Source organism: Acanthaster planci, linkage group LG20 (assembly GCF_054643075.1).
Source record: "Acanthaster planci isolate LZ-2023a linkage group LG20, COTS_SCS, whole genome shotgun sequence".
NCBI classification, from domain to species: Eukaryota; Metazoa; Echinodermata; class Asteroidea; order Valvatida; family Acanthasteridae; genus Acanthaster; species Acanthaster planci.
This window is the reverse complement of record NC_141796.1, coordinates 6,841,226-6,865,077: the sequence shown is the minus strand read 5'-3', so window position 1 is coordinate 6,865,077 and position 23,852 is coordinate 6,841,226. Positions and strand designations below refer to the sequence as shown.

The 23,852-nt window shown below is 43.1% G+C and overlaps 1 protein-coding gene across 1 annotated transcript; it reads right to left on the bottom strand.

Moving 5' to 3' along the window:
- Window positions 1–13: 13 nt before the first annotated feature.
- On the bottom strand, window positions 14–23,519 carry LOC110978475 (importin-7-like). The gene is made up of 26 exons (XM_022233501.2): window positions 23,340–23,519; window positions 20,292–20,530; window positions 19,794–19,952; window positions 18,647–18,803; window positions 18,236–18,331; window positions 17,549–17,643; window positions 17,298–17,368; window positions 15,847–15,949; window positions 15,231–15,276; window positions 14,853–14,952; window positions 14,505–14,698; window positions 13,289–13,378; window positions 12,499–12,615; window positions 11,576–11,669; window positions 11,001–11,119; window positions 10,539–10,658; window positions 10,308–10,374; window positions 9,315–9,440; window positions 8,338–8,435; window positions 7,574–7,666; window positions 6,346–6,566; window positions 5,697–5,839; window positions 5,101–5,234; window positions 3,315–3,453; window positions 2,893–3,009; window positions 14–2,494 (listed from the first exon to the last, which is right to left on the bottom strand). Exons 1-26 carry the CDS (start codon window positions 23,421–23,423, stop codon window positions 2,409–2,411), a joined length of 3,108 nt encoding a protein of 1,035 aa, XP_022089193.2. The 5' UTR covers window positions 23,424–23,519; the 3' UTR covers window positions 14–2,408.
- Window positions 23,520–23,852: the final 333 nt, after the last annotated feature.

The window sequence follows — 23,852 nt, the reverse complement described above, 5'->3', positions numbered from 1 at the left end:
CGCAAAGCATGGAAACATTTGGCCATTCTGTATTTTCTTAACATCTCTAAAAGAATCTGTACATATTCCACATTGTTCTGACTACTTTTACATGTAGATGGTAATGTGAGGTTAATTAATAACACCGACTGGCCGCTGTATGAACTGCATTCACGTCACCCAAATAACTCGAGCTTCAAATCAAATCAGTGAAGAAATAACTTGCCGCGTTTACTAAGAACATTTTGGTAAGACATGGTAGCGGGATTGAAATGTAATATTCTTTTAAGAATTACCTTTTTTCTAAAAAGCAAAAATTTAATCAGACCAACCAAATTTGTCAATTAATTTAATCATCCAGTTTGAGAACATGAAAATATCTTATGTACAAAATATTTTAGCATTCATAAAATTCCCACAGACGGTTTGTCTCTTTACTACAATGCTTAGAGACAAAATCTAGAGTCCAGCAAAGACAAGTGAACATCTGGTTCAAGTATCACTGACAATGTGACATCAGGCAGCAAACTGCTGAAACGCATTTCAAGACACTCATGCAAGCTTTGACAGCAAACTAGAACTATTCTGTAACTATAAAAACTCAGATGTATTGAGCATTGTCGGCAGGTTTCCCATAGAAGTTTGAAAATCAAATACCACGACTTTTCCGGGACTAAACATATGACGGCTTTCTTTACATTTAATACCATTTTGCAGAGAAACGATGTTTGGTGTAATTGCGAGCTGGAAGACTGCCACAGTCACCACCATAGACTGATAAGGATATTGCCTGTATTAGGGTATCATTATTCCAGTTATCAAATCAAAACCAGCCCAGCATAAATAATCCTCGGATGGGCTTGATTTCCACGACATTTCCAAGACGAATTTCCTCTGACAACTGGATTCCCGGGCCCCCGATTCCCCCCACCCATTTTTTGGCCCAGGTTTTTTTTTCATGATTGTTCCCATGAACCTGGGCATCCTGTGTTTGTGTAGCACCAGCTTTTGTGAATTTGGTCAAACTCCTGTCATCCCGAGAACCTGACGCAAGGAATCACAAAGATTACACTGAGAGACTGTCTCTTTTGAAACAATTTGCAAGTACGACGAGGTTTCCACCTGCACACTACGTGATGGACCTGCATGCTGGCTGGTTTTGCCCTACCTCACTCAGACCCCTCCTAAATCCACTGGGAGATGGGGGTTTGGAAGATTCTGTGACACCGAGGAGTGTACAAGTTAGACTCACTGTCACTTCACAGATGGTTCTGAGCCCTCTTTTAAAATTTAACCTTAAAATAGAGCATGCTGCTGCTGCTGCAGTGTCTTCTGTATTGTACCGAACTTTCTGGACTTTAGTCTCATATTTTGGGGTCATTTGCAACACCAACTATATAAAAAACAGACACACCATTCTCTAAAAAATGCACTTTTTTCCTTGACAGGTTAGTCATAAATGTTAAACTGATCCCACTGACAAGTGTTCAACACACGGGCCGATATGCATGAGTGTGGATTATAAAAGGCCCCAAAAAACCCTACGTCAGATAAAATTTTAACTCAAGGTTCTCACATGTACTTAAAATGGATGTCTTTACACGTCAAGATTACGTGGGACCGGTATCTCCAAGCAATCCACTGTGGGATCTTGGGGGAAACAAAAAGAGCCCAATTAAGGGTTAAAGTACACAGAAGAAGATGCTGGTTTCCAGTTTTATGATATATTTTCACTCTGTTGTTGGAGTAAAGTCCTAGAACCACTGGTTTCCACGGTCTTTTTCTTAAAATTTATAAAACTGCAGTGGAGGTGCGGACTGACTAGTGTCACCAATGCAACTTGCCTCTCGCATTCGAGTCGAGCAAATGGAGCCGGGGTCCTCATCTGACTTCCAAGGGAAGCCGGAAAATATGTGTATAAGGTGGTTACATGTTCTATAACTTACTTAATAAGCATGACCAATCTTGATAAGGTTGGAAATATCTGCACGAGGCAAGGGCCAGCAGTCTTTCAGCATTTCTACTCTGTGACCTCACAGGCACCTATTCTTATTAGTATCATTACTGACAGTCGGCTCCAGACATCAGGAGCACTCTTCAAAGAAAACGCTATTACACGAGGCAAATTCTGAAATCCCAAGTCTCTTTGAATATCAATGCCGTCTTTGTGTTTTTTTTCCCGGTCTTTATTACAAGACTCTGGTTATAACAAGGTCATTTTTGGCAAGCCCGCAACCTTGTTATGGTGAGAGTTGACTGTACAAGTACTTAATCCATTTATTGCAAATCAGCAACTCTACTATGTCGCCAGTGATATGGCGGGGCTCCTGGTGACCCAAGATTCCTCCCCCAACCCCAACCCCAACCCCCGAAATTCATTAGTATTTCAAAGAATGAAAGATTCAGAACGGTACGCTACTGAATTCCGACTACGACATACTGCCAAAGTTGAAGCTCTTGGGGACGCTCGGGGCCTGAAACTTGTATCCGCCTTGCTTCTCGATTTGTCGGGAATCTGGGCCAAAAATAAATGAAACGCCGCATCACTTTAGGCACCAAAATTTTGTCCTCGACTAGATGCACATTGACAATATTTGGCTTTGCTCACTACAGACATGAGATAAAAACTCAAACTCTACAAAGCAGACTCAAAAGGCGACACTCACACTCACACCGAACTAAAGGACCTGAGTAACTTCAATGAATTCCACATGCTAAAGCTCTTAAAACTGACTGTCCGATTGACTACATGTACCATAATCTACACTGTAATAAAGCGGAGGGTGGCACTAATCTCCTACATAAAACGGCATCACACTGTGACCTGCCGGCACCACTCTACAGTCACATGAAGGACTCGGGAGGCTATGACTCAAAATGCTAACACTAATATTCAAGATCTTGACAACTCACCGGCTGCTGCTTTCCTCTGGTCGGCCATCTTGGCAATCTCCTCCATGTCATTCTGCTGCTCCAGGTTAAGGTGCGACGTCAGGGCACTGTACCATGACGGACTGTTGGCTTGGATATCTGAAAAGCAGGCAATGAAAGTGGCGAATCTCTCTCAGGACCATTTCAGTTTATTTTACTGATGCCTCGTCAAGGCCTTGAAAGGTTTGTACCCCCTGGGATCTTATGTCTCGGTTTGGTCACATTTTGCAAGCCCCTGGGTAGGCATTCTTGTCACAAGAATACTTATCACAGGCCCATTACATGGAGAGGTTGCCCTTTAGAAGTGACAAATGCACGTTCTGGGTGGGAAGTGCGGGTGATGGGGTGGGGACAACAGAGAAGAAACAGTTTAGGATCTGGATCACCCATTTGGGTGAACTTACTGGTAAGTACAGTCTTGAATAGCATGTATTCATCATCAAAGGGACCATCCTCATCATCCAGAGGGGTGTTGAATCCTTCCAAGACCGTCTCTTCATACATCTCATCTTCATCCTCATCTTCGTTTTCCCTTCCTTGGGCCTGTTGTTCGCAACCAATGAATCACCAAAATAAATTTGACTGCCTTTCTACCGAATGTGCCCCACTGTATCTGACAACTGGAAAGCCTTTGTTGGAAACTGTTAGATTCTGCAATACACATAGGAGTCAGGGTACACTGTATATCGAGTGTTCTGCTGTGAGGCATTCATCCAGTACACTCCTCATGGATTCAAAGCCATTGTAACCCTGTTTTAGATACCGTATTTTCACTGGCCCAAAACTAATCACAACTGGGTGAAAAAAGCACGTCATACTCATCATTGGACTTCACACATCCAGTCTAGTCCCCATCCCACAGCACAGTCCAAACCACAGTACTGGGATCGGTACCTCGGCTAGTTTCACCATATACCGTAGTTAAACAGATCTCCTAACATTTGAATCCCTGAATTCCCAATTAGTCCTGTGTCAGTCACCCCACGCAAACTGTCAATAACACATTCCTACTTTGATACTTATACTTTTTTCAGCCTCCTGTGCTCTTGCTTCGTATGTTGAAGTTTCGTATCTCGTTTTTGTTTGACCACAGTGATACTGTCTGTTTGGCTACATTATTGTGTAGAAACATTTTGGGTAGCAGTGGTCCGATGTGATCAGTTACAGCTGGTGCCAGATTATGTTCCACTAAGAGTTCTGTTGCATACACCTCAGCATTTGTCACGTCTAATTTCTGCAAAAAATGGCTGAATGCTGTTAATTGGGGCCCATCTTGCACAGACTCGGCACACTAACGATGTTTCTGTGAGCTGACATGCTTTGCACAGGCATGACAGTCCCCGTGTCCATGGGTAATAAACAAGTCCACAGAACAAACACTGCAATGGGTGGAGCTCTCCCCAAATCGCAATGGTCCAATACACAGCCATTCCTCCTGATGTCTTGGTATCTAGATACCACTATTGTTGGTACTGTTTCTTTTCCGTTACTTTCGGCATTTTTTTATTACGAATTTCATTGAAAGCAATCACAACACAACACGCGCTGTTGTTGACATCGATGCCACAAAAGTCATGTTTCACTGGTATTATTAATGCACATACACGATTTCCTCAAAATCTTTTTTCTTACCAGATGTAAAAGACACTGTTTCCAAACAAGACACGTGCAACCAACACAAAGAAACCAATATAGAAATGCACCGAGTCTGCCCGGACCGAGATACTCATCGTCACAAATAAATTTGTGACCTTCAGGTGAGGAAATTTCACAAAGAATTCAAGACTCTCGCCTTGGGTTCCCGAGTCCTTCGGGTTTTTGAACATCACATTCCACACACAGCAGCAAGGCGCTATTTACAGCTTCACTGTGTGTCATCATGCTGCATTTAGCAGGTGTTTTCAAAGGATTCGACAGCACTGAAGAGGTCATCTTGAGAAAAACTAATTGTAGTAGGGTTCACATTGATTAGGCTTACATCTTGAACAAGTATGAGTTGAGATTGGTTTCAGGAGCTACAAAGCAGATCAATCCACAAGGAATGTAATAATTGAATGCCACCATCATGAGGTGCTGCTAACCACGGACTGTGGCTGACAAGCCTTTGACTGCTTCTTGGCAGCTTTTTTTAAAAAGAAAACACAGAGTAATTTTAAAGAAGCCATTTTTTTGGAGTTCACAGATACTCACAAGTTTCTCAAGGTGCTCCAGATACTCGGCCCCTTCTTCATCTATGTCATCCTCGTCGCTGTCCAGCACTTGCTCTTCATAGTCGCTGTCATCATCTTCTTCATCAGACTCTTCTTCCTCCACGAGCACTCGACCTGGAGTGGAATTAAAAACGTCCACAGTCGAATGGTGAGAAAGTAATTGGTCAGTTTTACGCAATGCACACTAAGCAAATAAAGACAGAAGTTATGGGTGACGTGATGTGAGCATAGCCATATCTGAAATATTCAGCTATGGCTGGGAAACCACAGGCTAGCGGCTGCAGCCGTTTCCCATAGACACCTGTGCTTCTCCAAGCCGCAGGCAACCAATATGGACATGACCACATCCTCTCTGTGCATGGCTTACTGCATTTTTTTCCAACAGTCAACTGCAAGTTTGAGTGACTTGTGGTTTATCGATGATGAATTGTTGAATTTATCAATACATCACTGGCTTTCCTATGCTTACTTCAGTTCCCTGGACAGAAGCAGTAGTGCAAGAATGAACCACTGAAGTATCTGACTTGTGACAGTTAATCGATGATTGAAGGTAGTTTTTATCAAGGTATCACTCACTTTCGTACGCCCTCTTCAGCCCCCTGAACAGCAGCAGCAGAGCGGGTATGAACTGTTGCGAGCACTCCATGACCACTGGCGGCAGGTTGGGTAGCGACAGCAAGGTGCATATGCCCAGGACGCACATCTTACGATCATGAAGCCTGCAATTAGAGGACACTGAACGGTTAGAGACTGGTTGGGGAATCTATTTTCCAAAATTATGGTTTCAAAAACACTAAAACTATCTAGCAGAAGTTTTTGGATCTGCAAAACGTCAAAGCACTGTATTTAGAAGACATTTTTGAAAGCAAAAATGGGGTTTGCATTTCAATTTTACATTCATCATTTTCTGATGTTAATCTGGCTTTTTTTCCCCGAAGTGTAACATTATAACAAATTATGACTGACTCAACCTCTAAAAGTCCCCGGGATTTTTTTGGGTCAAAAATAGCAAAATTCACAAAAACTCAGCAACATCACACCCTCCTCAGGGTACTGAATTCAACAAAATCCTAAAATTCATATAAATTGTGCAAAATCATGCCCCTACTCAGGATAACAACATATGGAAACGAATTCCAAAGTCCACAGAAATCCTACAAACCACACAACCCTGCTCAGGCTACTCGTGATAGCCTGGCGTGCTTTCGGTGGAGGGGGGGCTCACCCTAGGAAGCAGTCCGTGTCATGCAGCCACTGCTTGATGAACTGTGTGGTGACCGCCTCGTTGGTGTTGGGGATGGTCATCTTCTCCAGCGTCTCCATTAGCAGCCGAGGGTTGTAGTAGAGTGCCGCCACCACCACCTGCAGGCACATCTGACGCAGCTCTGTGGTCTTCACCTCCTTGGTCAGTCTGGTCATGACCACCTCGATGAACAACGGCACACACTGTGAAAAGACGTACAGAATTCACACACTCAACACAGAGTTCCCACAGAAATCTCAAAACCAAATTTTAGAACTTCTGAAGGACTTTCCAGGGCTGAAATTCAGCAGAGAAATGTTTTTTGGTATTACGAACTGAACAAAAAATTCCATAGCCACTACTGCAGACTGAAAAGAATAGGCATCTAGCTGGTAAATTTATCATTACAGTTGAGCCATGTTAATGAGACGTTGTCCAGACTTGGCAAATTACCTTGATGTAACAGGACCTTGTAATACCAGGAATGAAAACAATGAAACAAAAGCCGGACTGGGACCGAAATCTTTGCTTGTTATAAGCAGAATCTTGTATTAACAGTGCTTATTAACAAGGTTCGACTGTATTCCATTATCACATCAAAAGCAGCCATCAAAAAACCCTTGGATGAATTAATGTCTGTGGCCTTGGGCGCAACTATCGCAACTATTAAAAGCCCACTGACAACTGAGGTGTGTGCTACTAGTGTACGTCAGACAAAGCCTCAGTAAACAAGTCTTGGCTCCTCTGCGCAGAACAGGGCATAGAGAAATGCAACAAGAGGTGATGTATGCTGCCATTTTGTTTCCAAAATGGTTGGCAGCTATGCATGGGACCAGTTTGCAGTTGAGACCTCTTACAGATCATCACAAGACCCCAACAAGATCAACGGAAAACCTCCACTCTGAAATCAAGTCACAAGCTATTAGGATGAACTGGGAAAAAAACTTTTTTTCTCACGATTCACCATGTTACCTGTCCATAGTCTTGTGCATGGTCTTGTGTCTGGTTATGTGTCTGGTCTTGTGTCTGGTTATGTGTCTGGTCTTGTGTCTGGTTATGTGTCTGGTCTTGTGTCCATGGTCAAGTGTCTGGTCTTGTTACTGGTGTTGTGTCTGGTATTGTGACTGGTCTTGTGTCTGGTCTTGTGTCTGGCAATTAGCACCCTCCCAGCTCAGGCAGCAGATATCTCATGATTCAACATCTCCCTAACCTGATCGATCTCTCCTTTGTACTGCAGCAGCAGGACCTCCAGGAGCTTGGCAGCATGGCTCTCCTGGTCATCCCCTGGCTCTTCTTCCAGTACCTTGGAGCAAAACAAAGAGAAAGCAAACATCCAAAAATTGCAGTCTAAAAGAGTACAGGTAAAATGACGTCTTAGAGTCACGAGCCTCGTCTTCTCAGACTTAATCTCTGCAAATCTGAGACCGAGTTCCAAAAACCCGTAAAACTTCTTCTTCACTCAAATTCCACCAGGAAGCTTTACTTATGACTGAGGACATTACACAAAATTAAGGGACAAATATTTGAAGTTTATGAGTGGACTTTCACAAGCTAACAGATGAAACGTTTCTATTTACAAGGCAAAGCAAAGTGGAATAAGCAAAACCAGTAAATTCAGTCTTCTATGAACCACTGTAGAACATGATTCAATGCCAATGTATCTCTTTCTCACCTAAATAAAGCCCTATCTGAATAAAACCATCTATCACCCACTAATTCATCCATTTCTTTTGACCAGACAACAATATTCACTGGTGGAGTGGCTCTACTGTGTTTGCAGCTGGGCCCTGCTACCGTGGGGACACGTCATTCAATGACATGCGACCAATGATCTACCAATCAGATGCGGAGCAGTGGGTAAGGTGCTATGAAAGTAAATACGAGATGAACTTCGCGGGAAAAATGAGGCAGCCCCCCCCCAAAAAAAATTCTGGGTTGTTTTAGACAGGTACATCAATCAAGGAAGTCCCTCACCTTTTTGCACATGTTGTAGACGATCTCAAGGTGTCTGGAATTTGACAGGAAGGCAGGAGGATCTGTTGTAACATAGTTGTGCAGTGCTGGCATCATTTCTGGGATAAAGAGAGATAGCTAGGGTATGAAAGTCCAGCTATGCCGCTTTTCATAAAAGGATCTTACCGTGCTGGAACCGAAAAAGAACTAGTGGAATAATGTGACATTTAAAAAGAAATTCCACAATTCCGATTACTCACAAAGTTGAACCCTTTCTACAAACAAAATGTTCTTTGGATAAATGCCAGGTAACAAAGCATGCTTTGGGGAGTCAGGTGCAAAACTCGCCACTGTCAGCCAAGCCTTGGGGTAGTCGACTGCAATTGTGAAACACTGATACAATTTGGGGCAAAGGGTTGTTCATATTGTAAGGAGATATCGTGAAATTTCCAAGATGGAACCTGTAGACATCTTAACTAAAAACCCAAAAACATGCCATTCACTTATCCGTGTTAACTAGTTTTGTTTTTCATTAAATCTTGAGTTACAAAATTGCTATTTAGTTTATCCTAAAAGTCGTGACGCTACCGCTCAGGATCGATCTCTAATGCATGCTGTGGCGAATCTCGGTTGATTTGCAACTACATAATGTTCAGTATGTTTTGTGCACAAAAAATTGGGAGCCAAGGACAATGTTCGGTACAGCCGGTATAGCGGTGTTCGGTATAGCAACATTCTACTGTATTATCAGGAATGAAAACAATAAACAACAAAGGATTGGGACCAAAACATTTCCTTGTTATAAGCAGAATCTTTTATTAACAGTGCTTTTACTAATGAGGTTTAACTGTATACACAATACTTGATAACAGTGAGTGGGTACATGTACACTGTTGGTCAAGCGCTTTCCAATCAACAGTTTTGAAAGTACATGTCATGTCCAATTTTCTAAAGATGGCAATGGCTGGACCAAGAAAGAAATGACAGCAGCGACCTACCCACAAAGTAGTCGTAGCCATCCGTCTCAAACGTGCTGTAGAGCATCTCAAAGACTTGCCAGAGGGGGGGTGATATGTGGGTGCAGGTCATGCTGAAGATGAGTGACATGACCTCCTCGTAAAAATCTGGGGGGGGGGGGGGAAAGACGGGACAACAGTGTCTTACTGCTGGTACTGGAGGTTTGCTGGGGAGGGCTGTCTCTAGAACTGGGGGGGCCAATTTCACAGAGCTGCTTAAGCACAAAATTTGCTTAAGCACAAAAAATCCTTGCTTAAAAAACAAAGGTTACCATCTCAAAATCTATGTGATTGTCATGCTAACCAAGTGAAAGATGAATACTATTCCAAAACAATATAAATCACATGGAGTTTTGGCTGGTAACCTAATTTGTCAAGCAAGGGTTTTATCACACTAAAGCAAATTTTGTGCTTAAGCAGCTCTATCTGATTATTAAGTTCTTCGACACTGAACACTGCGATTACTCTCACATGGCCTGCGTGAGCAAAACTTCAACACCGTATATGTAAATCAAAAGGTTTAGGTACACTCATTGTACACTCAACCTTTCAGCGAGCATTATGCCTGGAAATGCAAGAGAGCACTTTGGACCTTATTTGAAAATGTTCACCCAGAAGCTAATTTATATTCCATTCAGTAACGAAACAGCTCTGCAGCACACAAAATGAAAAGCCTGCAAAAATTTCAATACATATGAATTTTGCTTAAATGAGATTACTGTATACGCTGACGCCTCAAATACACTAATATAAGCAAAACCCAACACTTTTGTGAAGGGTTTAGTCAAGCCTGAATTTTTTCCACACTAAATTTAATGTGGTAGGGTCATATAAATATTAAACCAATAAACAGCACCTTGCATAATCTGTAAATAATGATTTCAAACTTTGTGTTCAACACTGAGACGACGCAAAGAGAAGTCTGTGTTGGCAAACAGTCTACGATTTCAAAGATGAACGAAAGGCACAGCTCACCTAGTACGTTGTTCTGTAAGACGACCGCGACAACATTAAGAACTATACCTTCTAGCTGTAACACAATCTGTCAGAGAAGAACAATGACCAGAGGGCAAATTTCAATAAACAGCCTCATTGGAACACAGCAGGCACCACTGTCCCCTAAAGGGGTGCTACAATAGCCACTTTTTTACACCAGAGATACTCAAGAGACAGCTCGGAATCAAAACAACATGCAATTTGTTTTACCTCTTGTTTTTCTTCAACAACATTCAGGATAGTCTCGATAGTGTTCAGAATCCCCATGGCCGTGGCTGCACGGTCGTCAACACTCTCCTCCGAATCAATCACCTGGGAGAATGTGGTCGCCTAGGAAACAAAAACACAGATATACAAGTCAGCCACATTACAACAGAGGAAACAGTTCGGCCTTCTGAAATTGAAGGCGAGGTACGATGGAGTGCGATAGAAAATGACAATGGCACCACATGAGTGCTTCCCTGCAGTGATAGTTCATTTTCTGGTTGGTGATGACTCCATATGGGTAGACCTGATTTTCAAAACTTCTTCAAACTTGTACAGTTCGTATTCCCCAAGGCACATTCTGAGAATCCCAAGATCCAAACACTTCAGTTGTCATGCCGACTACCAATGCTTTGTGACATCTGCAAAAACAAACCTGATCTCACTGGACTCGGTAAAGGCACTTACCAAATGCTGAGTGATATCGATGGCGATCGGTATGATATCATCGCCGTAGGTGGTGATGAGTCTCTGCATGACTTCGGTCAGGTCGTCGTTCTCCGTTTTTCTGATCACGTACAGCAGGGCTGTGGAATTGAAAAGTGACAGTAGGATTTATCCTAAGAGATTATTGGTACGTTACAAAATATCAATTTTAGCAAAACGGCCTGACGTCATTTTTCTTAACCTGAAAAGACAAAAAATTGCATTCAACATCCTGAAGGCAAAAAGGCAGTTTGATCCTAAACTGCTACCTGTGACGACCTGGGGTCGCCCCCAGCTTGGAGCAAAAGTGCCGACTGGATTGTCAGGTTTTTGTCTCCCTGAATACTTCAAATCTAATCATTCCTTTTGTCTTGTTTTTTCCCTCCAACTAGCCATGTGACTACAAAGTGGAAATCTGATTTCTATAAGTCGCTGACTCCAAATATCAAATGTTAATGTCACCTCAAGTTTTGGGGGAAATTCTGAAATCAAGCTTACTGCAAGAGGGCTAACGCCCCAGCTAAATTTTGGAGAAATCTCTTGCGAGTTCAACTTACCTTCAAGAATATCCTTGATGTAGGGTTGGACATAATGCTTTGCCTTCTCTTCATGGCTGGTAATCAGCTCTTGCAGAGCAATGGCTGCCTCCACCTACACAATCCCAGATCAAGTATGGTGGTTACAGGCTGAGAAACAGGTGCACTGCCTTTTAATATATACTTGTACGGTAATATTTTTTAATACCTGGTTAGATCAGAGACTTTGCAGTTCAGTTCAGCTATTCAGTTCAGTTTTTGTATGGTCGGGTCATTTCAGGTCAGGCAAGGTCATGTCAGATCAGTTTATTTCATCTCAATTAGTCCAGTCTAGTTCAGTTCAGATCATTTCAGCTGAATTCAGACAAGTTCATTTCATTGGAGTTCAATCTAGTTCAATCCAGACCAGTTGAGTTTGGTCCAGTTGAGTCCAGCTTTGAGTTCAGCTCAAGATCAATTAAGTCCAGTTCAGTTCAGGTCAGTTCATTCAGTCCAAGTCCGCTCCAGTTCAATTTCATTTTATATGTGTAAACACCATGGCTTCACATTAATCATGTTCTATATCACCAGATGTTCACGTCTGACAGGTCTCTTTGCGACTTCAAATACGATCCTGCACTTTTAATTACCAGCCCTCCAACTGCTTACATGTCTAAAAACACAAACACATCTTGCACACCTTTTGAACAAACTCCTGGTTTCTGAAGGAACAACGGGAGTTTCCAACTTTGTGCAGAATGATGAATTATAAACATCACCTCCAAACTTCGCTCATAATCCAAGAAGAACAGTGTGTGCATGTGCAAGAAGGCGGAGGGCATCATACAAAAGGAGAAAAAAAAAAGCAGAATCCGGATCTCTTAAACGTGTGTCTTTCCCGCCAAAACTTTCCACAAAAAGGCATGAACAGAGACACTTTTCTTTTTCAACGTCAGGGTGCGTACCTTGACCGGCATTTCTTTGTCGTGGATAAGGCTGTTGCGGGTCAGGTCCAAGGCCGTCATCAGGTTGCGTTCGTTCTTGAATTTCGCTTCGCAGAATTGATGCAGCACGTAGTTGGCCTGTTGGGGAAAAAGGAGCGAGTTTCATACACTTCTATCTGCAGGGGAAGCTAATGCCCTAATTCGGGCATGAGAATGCACCACAAACCATTAAGATGGGGGTGAATTTAGGGTTGTCAGCCTCCGAAGGCAGCATGTGTTTGAACACATTAGACAACGATCCGCTTTCATATTAGTTTAACAGTGAACAGTGTCAATGGTCAAAGTGGTGAACGTTAGATATCCGATCATAAAAATTGGGTTTTAAGAGATACAATAATGGACTCAATTGACTCGGAATTAGCACTTTGCAGCTGCAAAAAAATGTAGGTAAAAAATGTACACCGACGGTAGATATATCCTTTTACTTTCCTACTTACAAAGTCTGGTGTCAATCTCACTGATCTGTTGAACTCAAAAACTGACTGGGTGAGGAAAACATGGCAACAGCAGGTTACCAGCAAACATGTCACACACTGTGCAATTCACAAAGCTGGATACCAGTTGATTCTCTACTGAACATGTAAATTTGGCTAGTAAGCATTTAATATCTGCTGCTTTTTAGCAACTCTAAGAAATTGGACCAAGAGAGCATAATCAGCAAAGGCCCCTTTGTTTGCCCGTGTTGCTCAGCAACAAAGGGACTTCTCCTGATCACGCACGACGTCAATCAAAATCCCGCTGGCCCACTCACCCTTGCTCTCATGTGGCCCAGCTCGCTGTTGAATTCTGGGAAGATGTTGGTGACCAGGACCTGCTCCATACGGTCTTTGTACATCTTCTTCTACTCGGAGCAAATCCAAAAGGCGAAATAAAGAGAGAAAACATTGTAAATCAGTATTGCTACTACCTTCTTTTATACACTGCTTCCCTTTTTCAAACACACTAACTTCTTTTACACACACTACCTCCTTTTTCACATGCAAAGCTAGGATCCATCGTATCCATTACAACTGTGAGTAAACACAGTCAGTTTCTGTTGTGATGTGGTCCATCTTGGGCTGTGTCAGAATCACTTGGCTTCGGCTGGAAATTACACACAACTCTGTGGGAACTGGCCGCAGCCACTACCATGAACTCATGTGCAACTTCAAGCTGCAGCCAAGTGATTCGGACACGGCCTTATCTACTCAAAGGGGTAAATATGATGCATGCACAGCGTGCACCTCAAAAGGACATCACTGTTAGGTAAAAAGTTGCCATTTGCCAGTTCATTAGCCACAAAATCCACTCCAGGTGGGTGTCATAGTGGGCATGTGTTCAAACAATAGCCACATGCATACACAAGCTCACATGTGTTTGGCATGAGATGTGCTGAAGACAGGGCTTAATTCACCCGGTGCACGCATGCACCAGTGCATGTAGATTTTTGCTTGTGCACGTAGCTTTTTTACTGAACATGCACGACGTGCATGTAGCTTTTTAACCACCAAAATACTTATTTCCTGAATATATTTACCAAAAACTGAGAATAAGAATAAAATTTGTTGAATTCTCGACCAGATAGTGTACAAACATGTTATTTCTTTCTCCCATTCCTCACAGCAGATTCATAATACATGTACCCACCTAATCTTAAGCTTTGGCTTCTAATCCTTAAATTGCTATACAGGAATATGCGCTACTGATATTCACAAAATTACGGTGCATGTGAGTCTTTCCTGGTGCATGTATGTTTTTTGGTCTACATGCACCAGTGCATGCCACTTTTTTTGTGTAAATCGAGCCCTAGCTGAGGACAAGAGACCAATGTCTGGTTAAAACACAAATCTCTGATGGTGAGCTGCCCCCCCCCCCATGTGCAAAAAGCTTCCTACACGCCTGTCCCTTCTGCATCAATCGGGGTGGGATATCGACTCGGAGGTGGACCCTATACCGTTTAAAGACCACAGCCTCTGTGCTCCGCTCACCTTGAGCAGGATGTCGGCGATGGTGCCCACCATGTGCATCACGCCGTCTTTCTTCCGGGCCTCCACGCCCGGCGTGGTCATGATCTGCATGCAGAACCCCATGGCCTTCTGCAGGACCTGCTTTCTCTTTTTGGCGCAGGATCGCAGCACGGTCTGAGCGGCAGCAACGGGAGAGATGAAATCCTCAAAGGCATCTGCAAAAAAACACCCAGGAAAGTCAGTCAGTCGGTCAAAAAAAAAAACCCAAGTCATGACATTGGAACAACTACACAACTCAGCAGAAATCTGTTTTGAATTAAATCTCGATAGACAGAAGTGATTAGGAGAATGGCCGTTATTGAGACATACCAAACTTGATCCGGATGTACTCATATGGGTCTTCGTTCCACAGCTCATCATCTTCATCCGTGTAGCACATCAGGGGGAACAGAACCTCTTGAATGATGGGCTGGGGAGTGTCAAATGTTGATGTTTTGAGATTTGGGTAAAAAGTGTCCCTAAAGGATACATGTACCTATAAACTGGCATTCTCAAGCATAAGAGTTTATTTTCACGAAATGCCTTTTCTCAACAACCAGAATTGGATAAAAGCCTGTGTTTTCCATTGACTTTACTTGATTTATTAACCTCACTTGCTGAATTTTTTGTAACTTGAGGTTAGACCTTATTTTATAATACACTTGCGTGTATTTTGAAGGATTCTCAAAAAAGGAAATTGACATTTACCTGAATGTGTGGTTTGATGAAAGTCCATGAGAAAGCATGACTCACTCTAATTGAAAAAAAAATGATAAAAAAGGATTTCAATATTGACAAAATTATCTTTCTTTTAGAAATTAAGACAGCAAATTCAGTGCAGCTCAAGTATCTTACACAGTTTGGGTACCAGAAACTAAGCTTCTCTTGAATTTTTGGTATTTTCAAATGTCTCGCGCTCTTTTGGCATGTTTGCCCAAGCAATCCCCTCTATCAACATCCTCAATTCCAGTGACGCGATCTACTGGTTGGTGGGGACTACGTGCAACAGCGGTATTGAAGTTGGGCCCATCACGAGCCTCCATAGATGTGGAAAGTCCTTTATTGTGGGTTTGACAATGCACTGATATTTTGAACGGTCCAAGAGTGGCCAAAATTTCATCCACTTGTCCCTGCTACGTGTACACTACATAGACATATCACAATTCCACTTGACCACGTTGAGTGGAAGGACAGCTCTGTCCAGGGTGTATGCAACTCAAACACCTTTTGTGGAAATTTAGCAGGTTCTTTGTCTCCCCAGCACAAGTGCAGGGAGACTACAACACAGACACTGCAAAATCAGTCCAGAAGTCGATGTTCTCACCCAGTGTTGATGTAGCTCAAGGTCAGCTGGGTGACTCGTGGTGCGATGTACACTTTCTGGCTGTACTGCTCCAGGATGCCCAGCAAGACTTTCAACGTTGTTGCTGAAAGGATGGAAGAAAGGAACAGATGCCAGACACTGACAGACTATTTGTATCAGATATACCTCCCAGATCCTTCAAAATTTACCAAATTATGGAAGACCAAGGAGAGTACAGCACTTGTTTAGCCGAAACTCGTGAAGGTTTTGATAACCCTCGCCCCTGAGTGCTTTTGGCTTGGATGCATCCTCAATCTCCTCTAACTGTCTTCATGGACAACTTGGATACAGCCTCAGTCCACCAAAATGCTCCTTTGTTTCTGGAATATGTCCCTTAGAAGGATGACCACTGCCTCAGTCCTTCCTTAGATTGAGGCAGTGGTCATCCACCTATGCCGAGGCAATGCAAATGGTATCCTCGAGTAGCATGGTTGTCATGTATAATCTACCTAGGATGTGAATTTATGTATGGAAGAGCATAAACAACACAAGGGTTTGCCCAAGACCTCGACACAATCCATCCTTTGCAATCAGCCACGCCTTTTTACCATTCAGCCTCAGTCCTCCGAAATTCTCCAAATTGCAGAGAGGATTTTGGAAGACTGAGGAAGGACAGGGTTCTTGAAAGAACCAAGCCCCCTTTGGGTAATAAACATGACAATTTTATACACATACATTGATCTATTCACTAACCAATCAGGTTCTCGTGAGAAACTCTGCTAAAATGCAACCCAGCTGAAATGAGACCCCCGCTACGCCTAAGTGCAACAGAATGCAACCTAGCTGAAATGAGAACCCTGCTCAGTGCAACAGAATGCAAGCCAGCTAAAATGAGAACGCCATCGAATGAAACAAGAGTGCAACACAGCTGAAATGAGAACCCTGCTCAGTGCAACAGAGTGCAACACAGCTGAAATGAAAACCCTGCTCAGTGCAACAGAATGCAACACAGCTGAAATGAGAACCCTGCAGAATACAACAACGTTCACTAACTTTTGCCTGCTGTATAATACTGCATGAGCAAGTGCAATGTTAATTTACTAAGGTGTCTTGCAGGGCAACAGTAATTAAACAGAAGAAATCTACACGAGGTTTACATTGCTAACTGTGACATGCTAGCACTACACTGCTAATCAATGCAGGCTCTAGCCTCTTTGGCTGCTATTTTTTTCACCAGTCCATTGGATATGCCAACCATGCCAACACCCTTCAAGCAGACGGCACTCGAGGAATGCAGTGCCCTGCTGGCAAAGACTGCAAAATGGAATGATGGACGGTGTGCACTGGCTGACAGGCAGATCAGCCTGGCATTCCTGGTCACGCTGGTTGCCTAAAACTGTAGCAATGGCCATGCAGTAAACAGACAAGGCACACAGTACAGGGTTTATACAGAATGAAGCTTTCCAACTTACCCGAGAACGTCTTGAGATACCAGTCGGAGAATTTGACATAATCCTTGATCACACTACCAGGACTGCCGTATCTGCCATCAACAACGAAACCACAGACAGATAAAGAAGCCTGCGTAATTGCATGTTGGAAAGCAGAGTGACTAGCTCCTCTGTAACTTGTTCTAGCTGTTTATGAGTATTAAATACACATACTAAATTGATCATTCGTATTAAACGGGGGGAAACAAGACACAGTATAGACCCTTGTTTACCTTTCAAAGACTCTGGACAGGAAGTGTATGGCCCACTTCTTGACCTTCCAGCAGGGCAGCTCCGGCCTGTCGTCGATGTCAACTTGCAGTGTGGACTGAATGGGGCGGAATACAATCAATCACATGTTGGAAACTCATGGACAGTTGACAGAGAAATCAGAAACACAAATTTCCTGACTATTCTGGGACCTTCAAGGACTAGAAAAAGACAGTTCCAATGACATTTAATGCCATTTTGCAAAGGACAGTTTGGTATTGTGAAATGGAAGACTGCCATAACCACTACCATAGACGGACAAGGATGGCCTGTGAATTAATAATCATTCTGTTATAACAGGAAAAACAGCCCCTGAACAATGCATCTTTTGCATGATTCAGATTTCCCAGACTTTTCCATGACTTTCCTGAAAAAACTGTTTTGCCAGAATTTTCTGTGAAAGCGGAAAACCTGTGAAATCACACTGGCAAAGCATTGGACCACTTATCTTGAATCTTTGCAGTAAATGTACAAAGGTCGGATCGGAAAGTAAGGGCTGAAAAGTACTCCAACGTGAAAAACCTTGGGGGAAAAAAAGGAGCAAAAGTGGCTAAACTGTGTCTTCCGCAACTCTACATGGTTCAATACGTTGACTTTGGAGGGGTTGGCATCCCTGTATGACAAGGATAATGCAACAAGCAGCGCTGTACCTCAGGAATGGGCCTGCTGACTATTGTCTGAATAATCTGCATCCACTCGCCAAATTTGAAGATGTCCCTGTTAACAAGGTCCAACGGAAGGTTGTACTGGAAAGCAAACGAGAAGAAAAACAAATTGGACGTTTGACGATTAATGAAAACTTGGGTGCAATTAACAGATTATACCACACCTTCAAAGCTTTACAAGTGACAAAATGCATGAGAAAACTGCACAGCCAACACCAAGAACTGGATCAGCCATCTGTTGAAGAATTTACGGTTCTTTTATGAGAAATGAGCTCTGCCATCAAGTTTGCAACATACAGCTGCCAACGAAATGCTCGCCTACGGTAATGGTGGTTGGTCTCAGGGAAATTGTGCGGTCACAGGATGGGTCGACGTATTTAGAGCAAACCCTTTCACCTGGATCATGGCGTAGACAATCTTGAGGATCTGCTTCTGCATCAGCAGCGACTGGTCCGAGACGTCGGGCAGGAGCTGGACACAGCGGTGCTGGACCAGGGGTAACAGACGGATCATGGCCACGTGGAGCGGCTCCCGTTCGTCAGGCTTCTTGTACCTGCAAAAGCCACAGTAGTGCGCACAGACATCACAGAGGTTAGCTTCAATGTCAATTTTGCAAGGTACTGTCCCATGTAAAATACAGACAAGTTTACAGGGTGCACTTTCACTGAGGAATTGGAACCAAAAAGGCTTCTAATCTGAGGATGTCAAAAAAAGGTGAATATATTGGGCTAGGGGTGAGGGGTTTCAAAGCTCTTTCAATAAGCAGTCTTTGACCTAAAAACTGGACCAGTGGACACATTCTAATAAATGCTGCTGGGGGGCTAGTAATGAGCATTCTTTAATTTGCCTGGCAAACTGGAAAAGAACAATCTCCTTGTTTGAAACTGTTATTTGTCTCATCAGTAAAGATAAATGAAACAAACTAGACTTTTGATTGTAGAATCTTTGACTTGCGAGTTCTAAAATTTACAGCTTGGCTCCACAGTAAAGGTTGAAATGATCAACGTTTAAAAAGCCAGAAAAGTTAGTTTTGCTGAAAAACGTCCTTGGGGTTTGTGAACATTTCTGCGGGCTGGTGAAAAAATAAGTAAATTTGCTCTCCATCGATGGCTTATGATGGACACAGTCCAGGAGGCCTGAAGCATCGTCGGGGTATTCCGTGCATGTTGTCATGGCAACCGCATCGATGACATCATGTAAGCCTCATGAAATCTGGTTCATCAGCAAAGACCATCACACCAGTGGTGCACTTAAACTAGATAGGTTTTTAATAGCACCATGGATATATCTCTTTTTTTTTAGTATCTGGGGTTCTGAAAAAAACGAGAAAAAAATGAGATATATCCATGGTACTACCAAAAACTTGCTACCTCCACCATGTAAAGCTTCAAATCTCACTGATGGACTTGTTAGCTATGAATGTGGACTGCATAGGGAGTGTTGGATTTTGATGGATTTGGTCCAGTGCCTAGCAAGAGACAAAGCTCAACGTCTGGGCGTGACTAGGCAACCAATCGCGGAGGAAAGCTCTACCATTACTCACTCGTAATTCTTGACCAACTGGTGGACGGCAATGAGGGCACCGTACAGGGTACTGGGGTCATCGACACTGAGAAAGTTGTACATGGTGTCCAGGATGATGTCCCATCGGCCAGGATAGTCATGCCTGAGGATGGTGCTCAAGCACACTGCCAACTGCACCCTAAGTGAAAGGGGGAAAAAAAATAGAAAATGGAACGGTACCGCGAGCCTTTTTTAAAATTGTTAACATCACCTTTCACTTTGGCAACACTGGACATGCCGGCAATATTCTGTGCCATTTTCAGGGGGCGTGTCAAAACATTCTGGCACAGTTGGCAAGTGACACATACACATCCCCGCAGCCTTTGAGTATCTCATTTTCAGGGAGGAAGAGTTCAACTCGTCCACGGAGGTCAACTCTGTGTGGTATGTGAGCTGCGCTTGGTCACTGTGTGGAATTTGGATGAAAAAGCCCCAAACTGGGGATCTGCATGGACGATTGGGGATCCGCCTGACTTGCCTGATGAGATCGGGCGTGACGATAATGGCCTGGATAATGTTGCTCCTGACCACCACCTTGTCGTCCTCATGGATGCTGAAGGGGATGGGCTCCAGGGGGCTGTCGGGCTCTCGCAGGTTCCAGAATTGGTTGACCATGTTCTTGAGATAGATGACGCCTGCCTGCCGGACAGGGAACAGAATCCCCTCATCCATGACCACCCGCAGGAGGGTGGGCGAAAAGTGGATGATCTTGTGGACCTGCTCCGGCACAAAAATAATCAGAAAAAAAATAATTTTGCACGAGCCAGTGCACAGCAGCATGCCAGATTGTGACCTGCTCGGTGAAAACAAGTTGCCAGACCATTTTTTGTCTCAGTATAAATGTTGTTGCAGTTTGCAACAGAAAGAGCAATTCCAGCTTTTCGTGTCGATCCATTCCTTCAGTTTGGCATTCTGATGACAACGGACAATTACAGTGTGCAGAGATCCTACCGCTTTCATTTTAAAGGTATCTGACTCAAACGAGGCTCTGGGGACTTGTGACAGTAAATTTTTGTTTTACGGAGCAGATCACCACTGTCCTCAAACAGTAATTTGCATTGCAAGGGTTTGGTGGATTTAAGCCCAAACCTGACTGGATTCAACTCTTAACAATTCTCAAAGTGCGAACAGGTAAAACATTGAATCCAACCACAAAACTGAAGAGCTTTCAATTTTGTTCCTTCTGTAAACTTTGTTTCAAGTGGCCAAAAAATATTGACCATTAAGTTTCATCTGTGTACCGGTAGCTTGATGCACATACTTTGTACATATCCCCAATTGTTATGACTCCATCAAGAATTAAGATCACGTAGTTGCTGCTTTGAACGACGAATGTTTTCTGCCACATGTGAAGCGTTCATCACACAATGCACCAACTACACACAACGTGAAAATCAGTGATGTCACCAGCTCTGCAGCGACAGTCTGGGAGCTGGACCACCAAATTAAAAAGTTGATCTAAAGTCTATTCCACTGTGAGGTGACTCTTCTGCTTCCTAAAGATCCACTGCGTGGTATAACATTGGTCCAAATATACATTTATTGCACAATAAATCAGGAAGTTAGCATTCCTGTACACTGTAATGCAGATCATTGCATGTTCACAAGTGACCTTCAGTGAACTCTTACTCCTTTATTTTCATATACCTGTAGTACACCACACACTGCATGGCCGCAGTATATGCACATGTACATGTAGGTGTACATGTACATGTTCAAACATATTAGCACATGAAGTGACTTAAATCAAACACTTCAATGCAACTGAGAGGGCTAAACTCGAAGTCTGAGAGTAACTCGTAAGCCACTTTGATTTCTGTTTCTGAACAACTGGTGCGGACCAAAATATACTCGTAACAGTATAACAACACTTCCTGCACGCAATGTGGGGTGCCTACCTGTTATGCCTAGGGAATGAGTTTATCAACAGGTAACGTTTGGCCAGGCCTTAGTCCAGGAGACCCTTTATTCCATGGACCCTCTATCCTAAATCTGCGCACATAAGGCTTTGAAACTAATACACAAAGCCATGTGCAAACAGCACCCTCTTCTGATTGGAAAAAGGTTTTCTGTCGTTCACCGCGCACGTGCGGAGGTCAGAACGTAAGCAAAAAGTAACATTTTTTGCCAAAAGTAAGCAGCCCAAATGAGAGGAAAGATGGGGCAAAGAGATGATTTTGATCCCGGCTCAGTGACCAGTGACTCCAGCGACTTTTAACTAACATACATGCCTCCTTATTTATATATACCATCAGCCTTTTATTTTCCGAAATGTCAAATTCTGCACTGGTAAGCTGATAACAAATTTCGGGTTTTTAACATTTTTTTATATATGGGCTAGTAAAATATCCATTGAACTAGCCAGGAAAAAAAGTTTGCGCAAGGCCTAATTAACCATCCACATCCACCCGGTCTATAAATCATCCTTCGAAAAATTACTATAATACTAGGCTTGTGCCCAGTACCGGCCCGTCAATACCAAAACCTGGTTCCATTTTTCAGGCCAGGTACCCATAAAAATTCCACTATAAAACATATGTGACATGACCTCCAATAGCAAAGGGCCAAATTGCTGAAAAATTATGGTGCCACTGAAACACCTGGTCCCACTGGATGTAATTTCCAAATGTTGGCTGTTCTACATAGAGATTTTGACAGATTTTGATGTCGGAAATATCACTGAAGCCCCAAAAGTTTTGGTATTTTTGGTGAGTCTTTGGAATTCTTGAGACTTGTCTCTTTGCTTTATGTACTGTCGTGGAGCGTTAGTATGACGATCCCGTCCAAAATCAAAAAAGAGGAATACTAATACTCCACTCAGTAGAGCTAGACTGATGTAGGATTCCACAAATGTGTGTTTGGCCTGTTATGCCCCAACAATAGCATAAGTCCCAACTATAGTTGGGACAGTCCTAACTAGTGTGCTGCAGTTGGACTGGCCCAACTATTGTTGACCAATGTCTGTGGGAAATGTCTCAACATTATCCAAGTCAATGTGTCTCACACTTGACACAATTCATCTAAAATGGTGCACTTCACATGCGTCATCTGTTCATCTGGCCCTATGACTGATGACATTTGTAAACAATATGACTTTGGCACATGCTGGGCACATCATGCACACAGGACCTCTCTCTTGTAGTTGGGCCGGCCCAACTGTAGCACTCTAGTTGAGACAGACCCAACTAGTCTATAGTTGGGACAGGTCCAACTATAGTTAGGACTGATGCTATAGTCAGGTAGCATAGGCCCGAGGCCTAGTTGGGGCATAACAGGCCTGATAGTTCAGAACACTTAAGGAAAGTGGTACAATTGTTCACACAACTGTAAACGTCAGCCGGCTTAAATAGGGCAACATAAAGTATGGAGTAAATATGTGATTTAGGCCTGCGCCAATATCAATAAAGTACACTATACAGACACGTGCTTGCGCAATACCACGGTCATGACGACTGGCCATGCACGTCAAAATACACGAGCCGGGTTTGTACGTACCGTCGCAGAATATTTTCGATTCTATACTCACCTCACCAAGCTGTTTTTCGGCTTCTTCTCGGGTGTCTGGATGAATAGAACCCTGCAGAATCTGAACCAGATTCTGTTGGTCCATGTTGTCCGTTTTTTTTCTTGTACGTTTATGAGACAAAATGTTAGAGAATTTCGGCTAGACTCGCGCCGCTATACTTGTTAAGTTGTTATTGTAATTGCAGCGCGCCACATGAATTCGTAGTGCGCATGTGTATGGCTCTCTAAGTGTTGTCCCGAGAGGGCGCTGCTGTTACAGCGTGGTTTTATTTGTAAGTTGTAGGGATGATGGAACTCGACTTTTCAGAACAAATGTGAAGCAATGTTCCAGTTTCAATTGATGACCGTAAGTTTATGAAGAAGATGAAAGAAAGGATCTGTCAACAACCAGATGTCCATCGCATCATGCCACTCCCTTTCAAGAAGAATGAACCTCCTATATACACTGCAAACAAATTTGTAATAAAGCGACTCGCTACTGAGTCCAACTAAAGACAAGCTTTTTCGCGAAGAG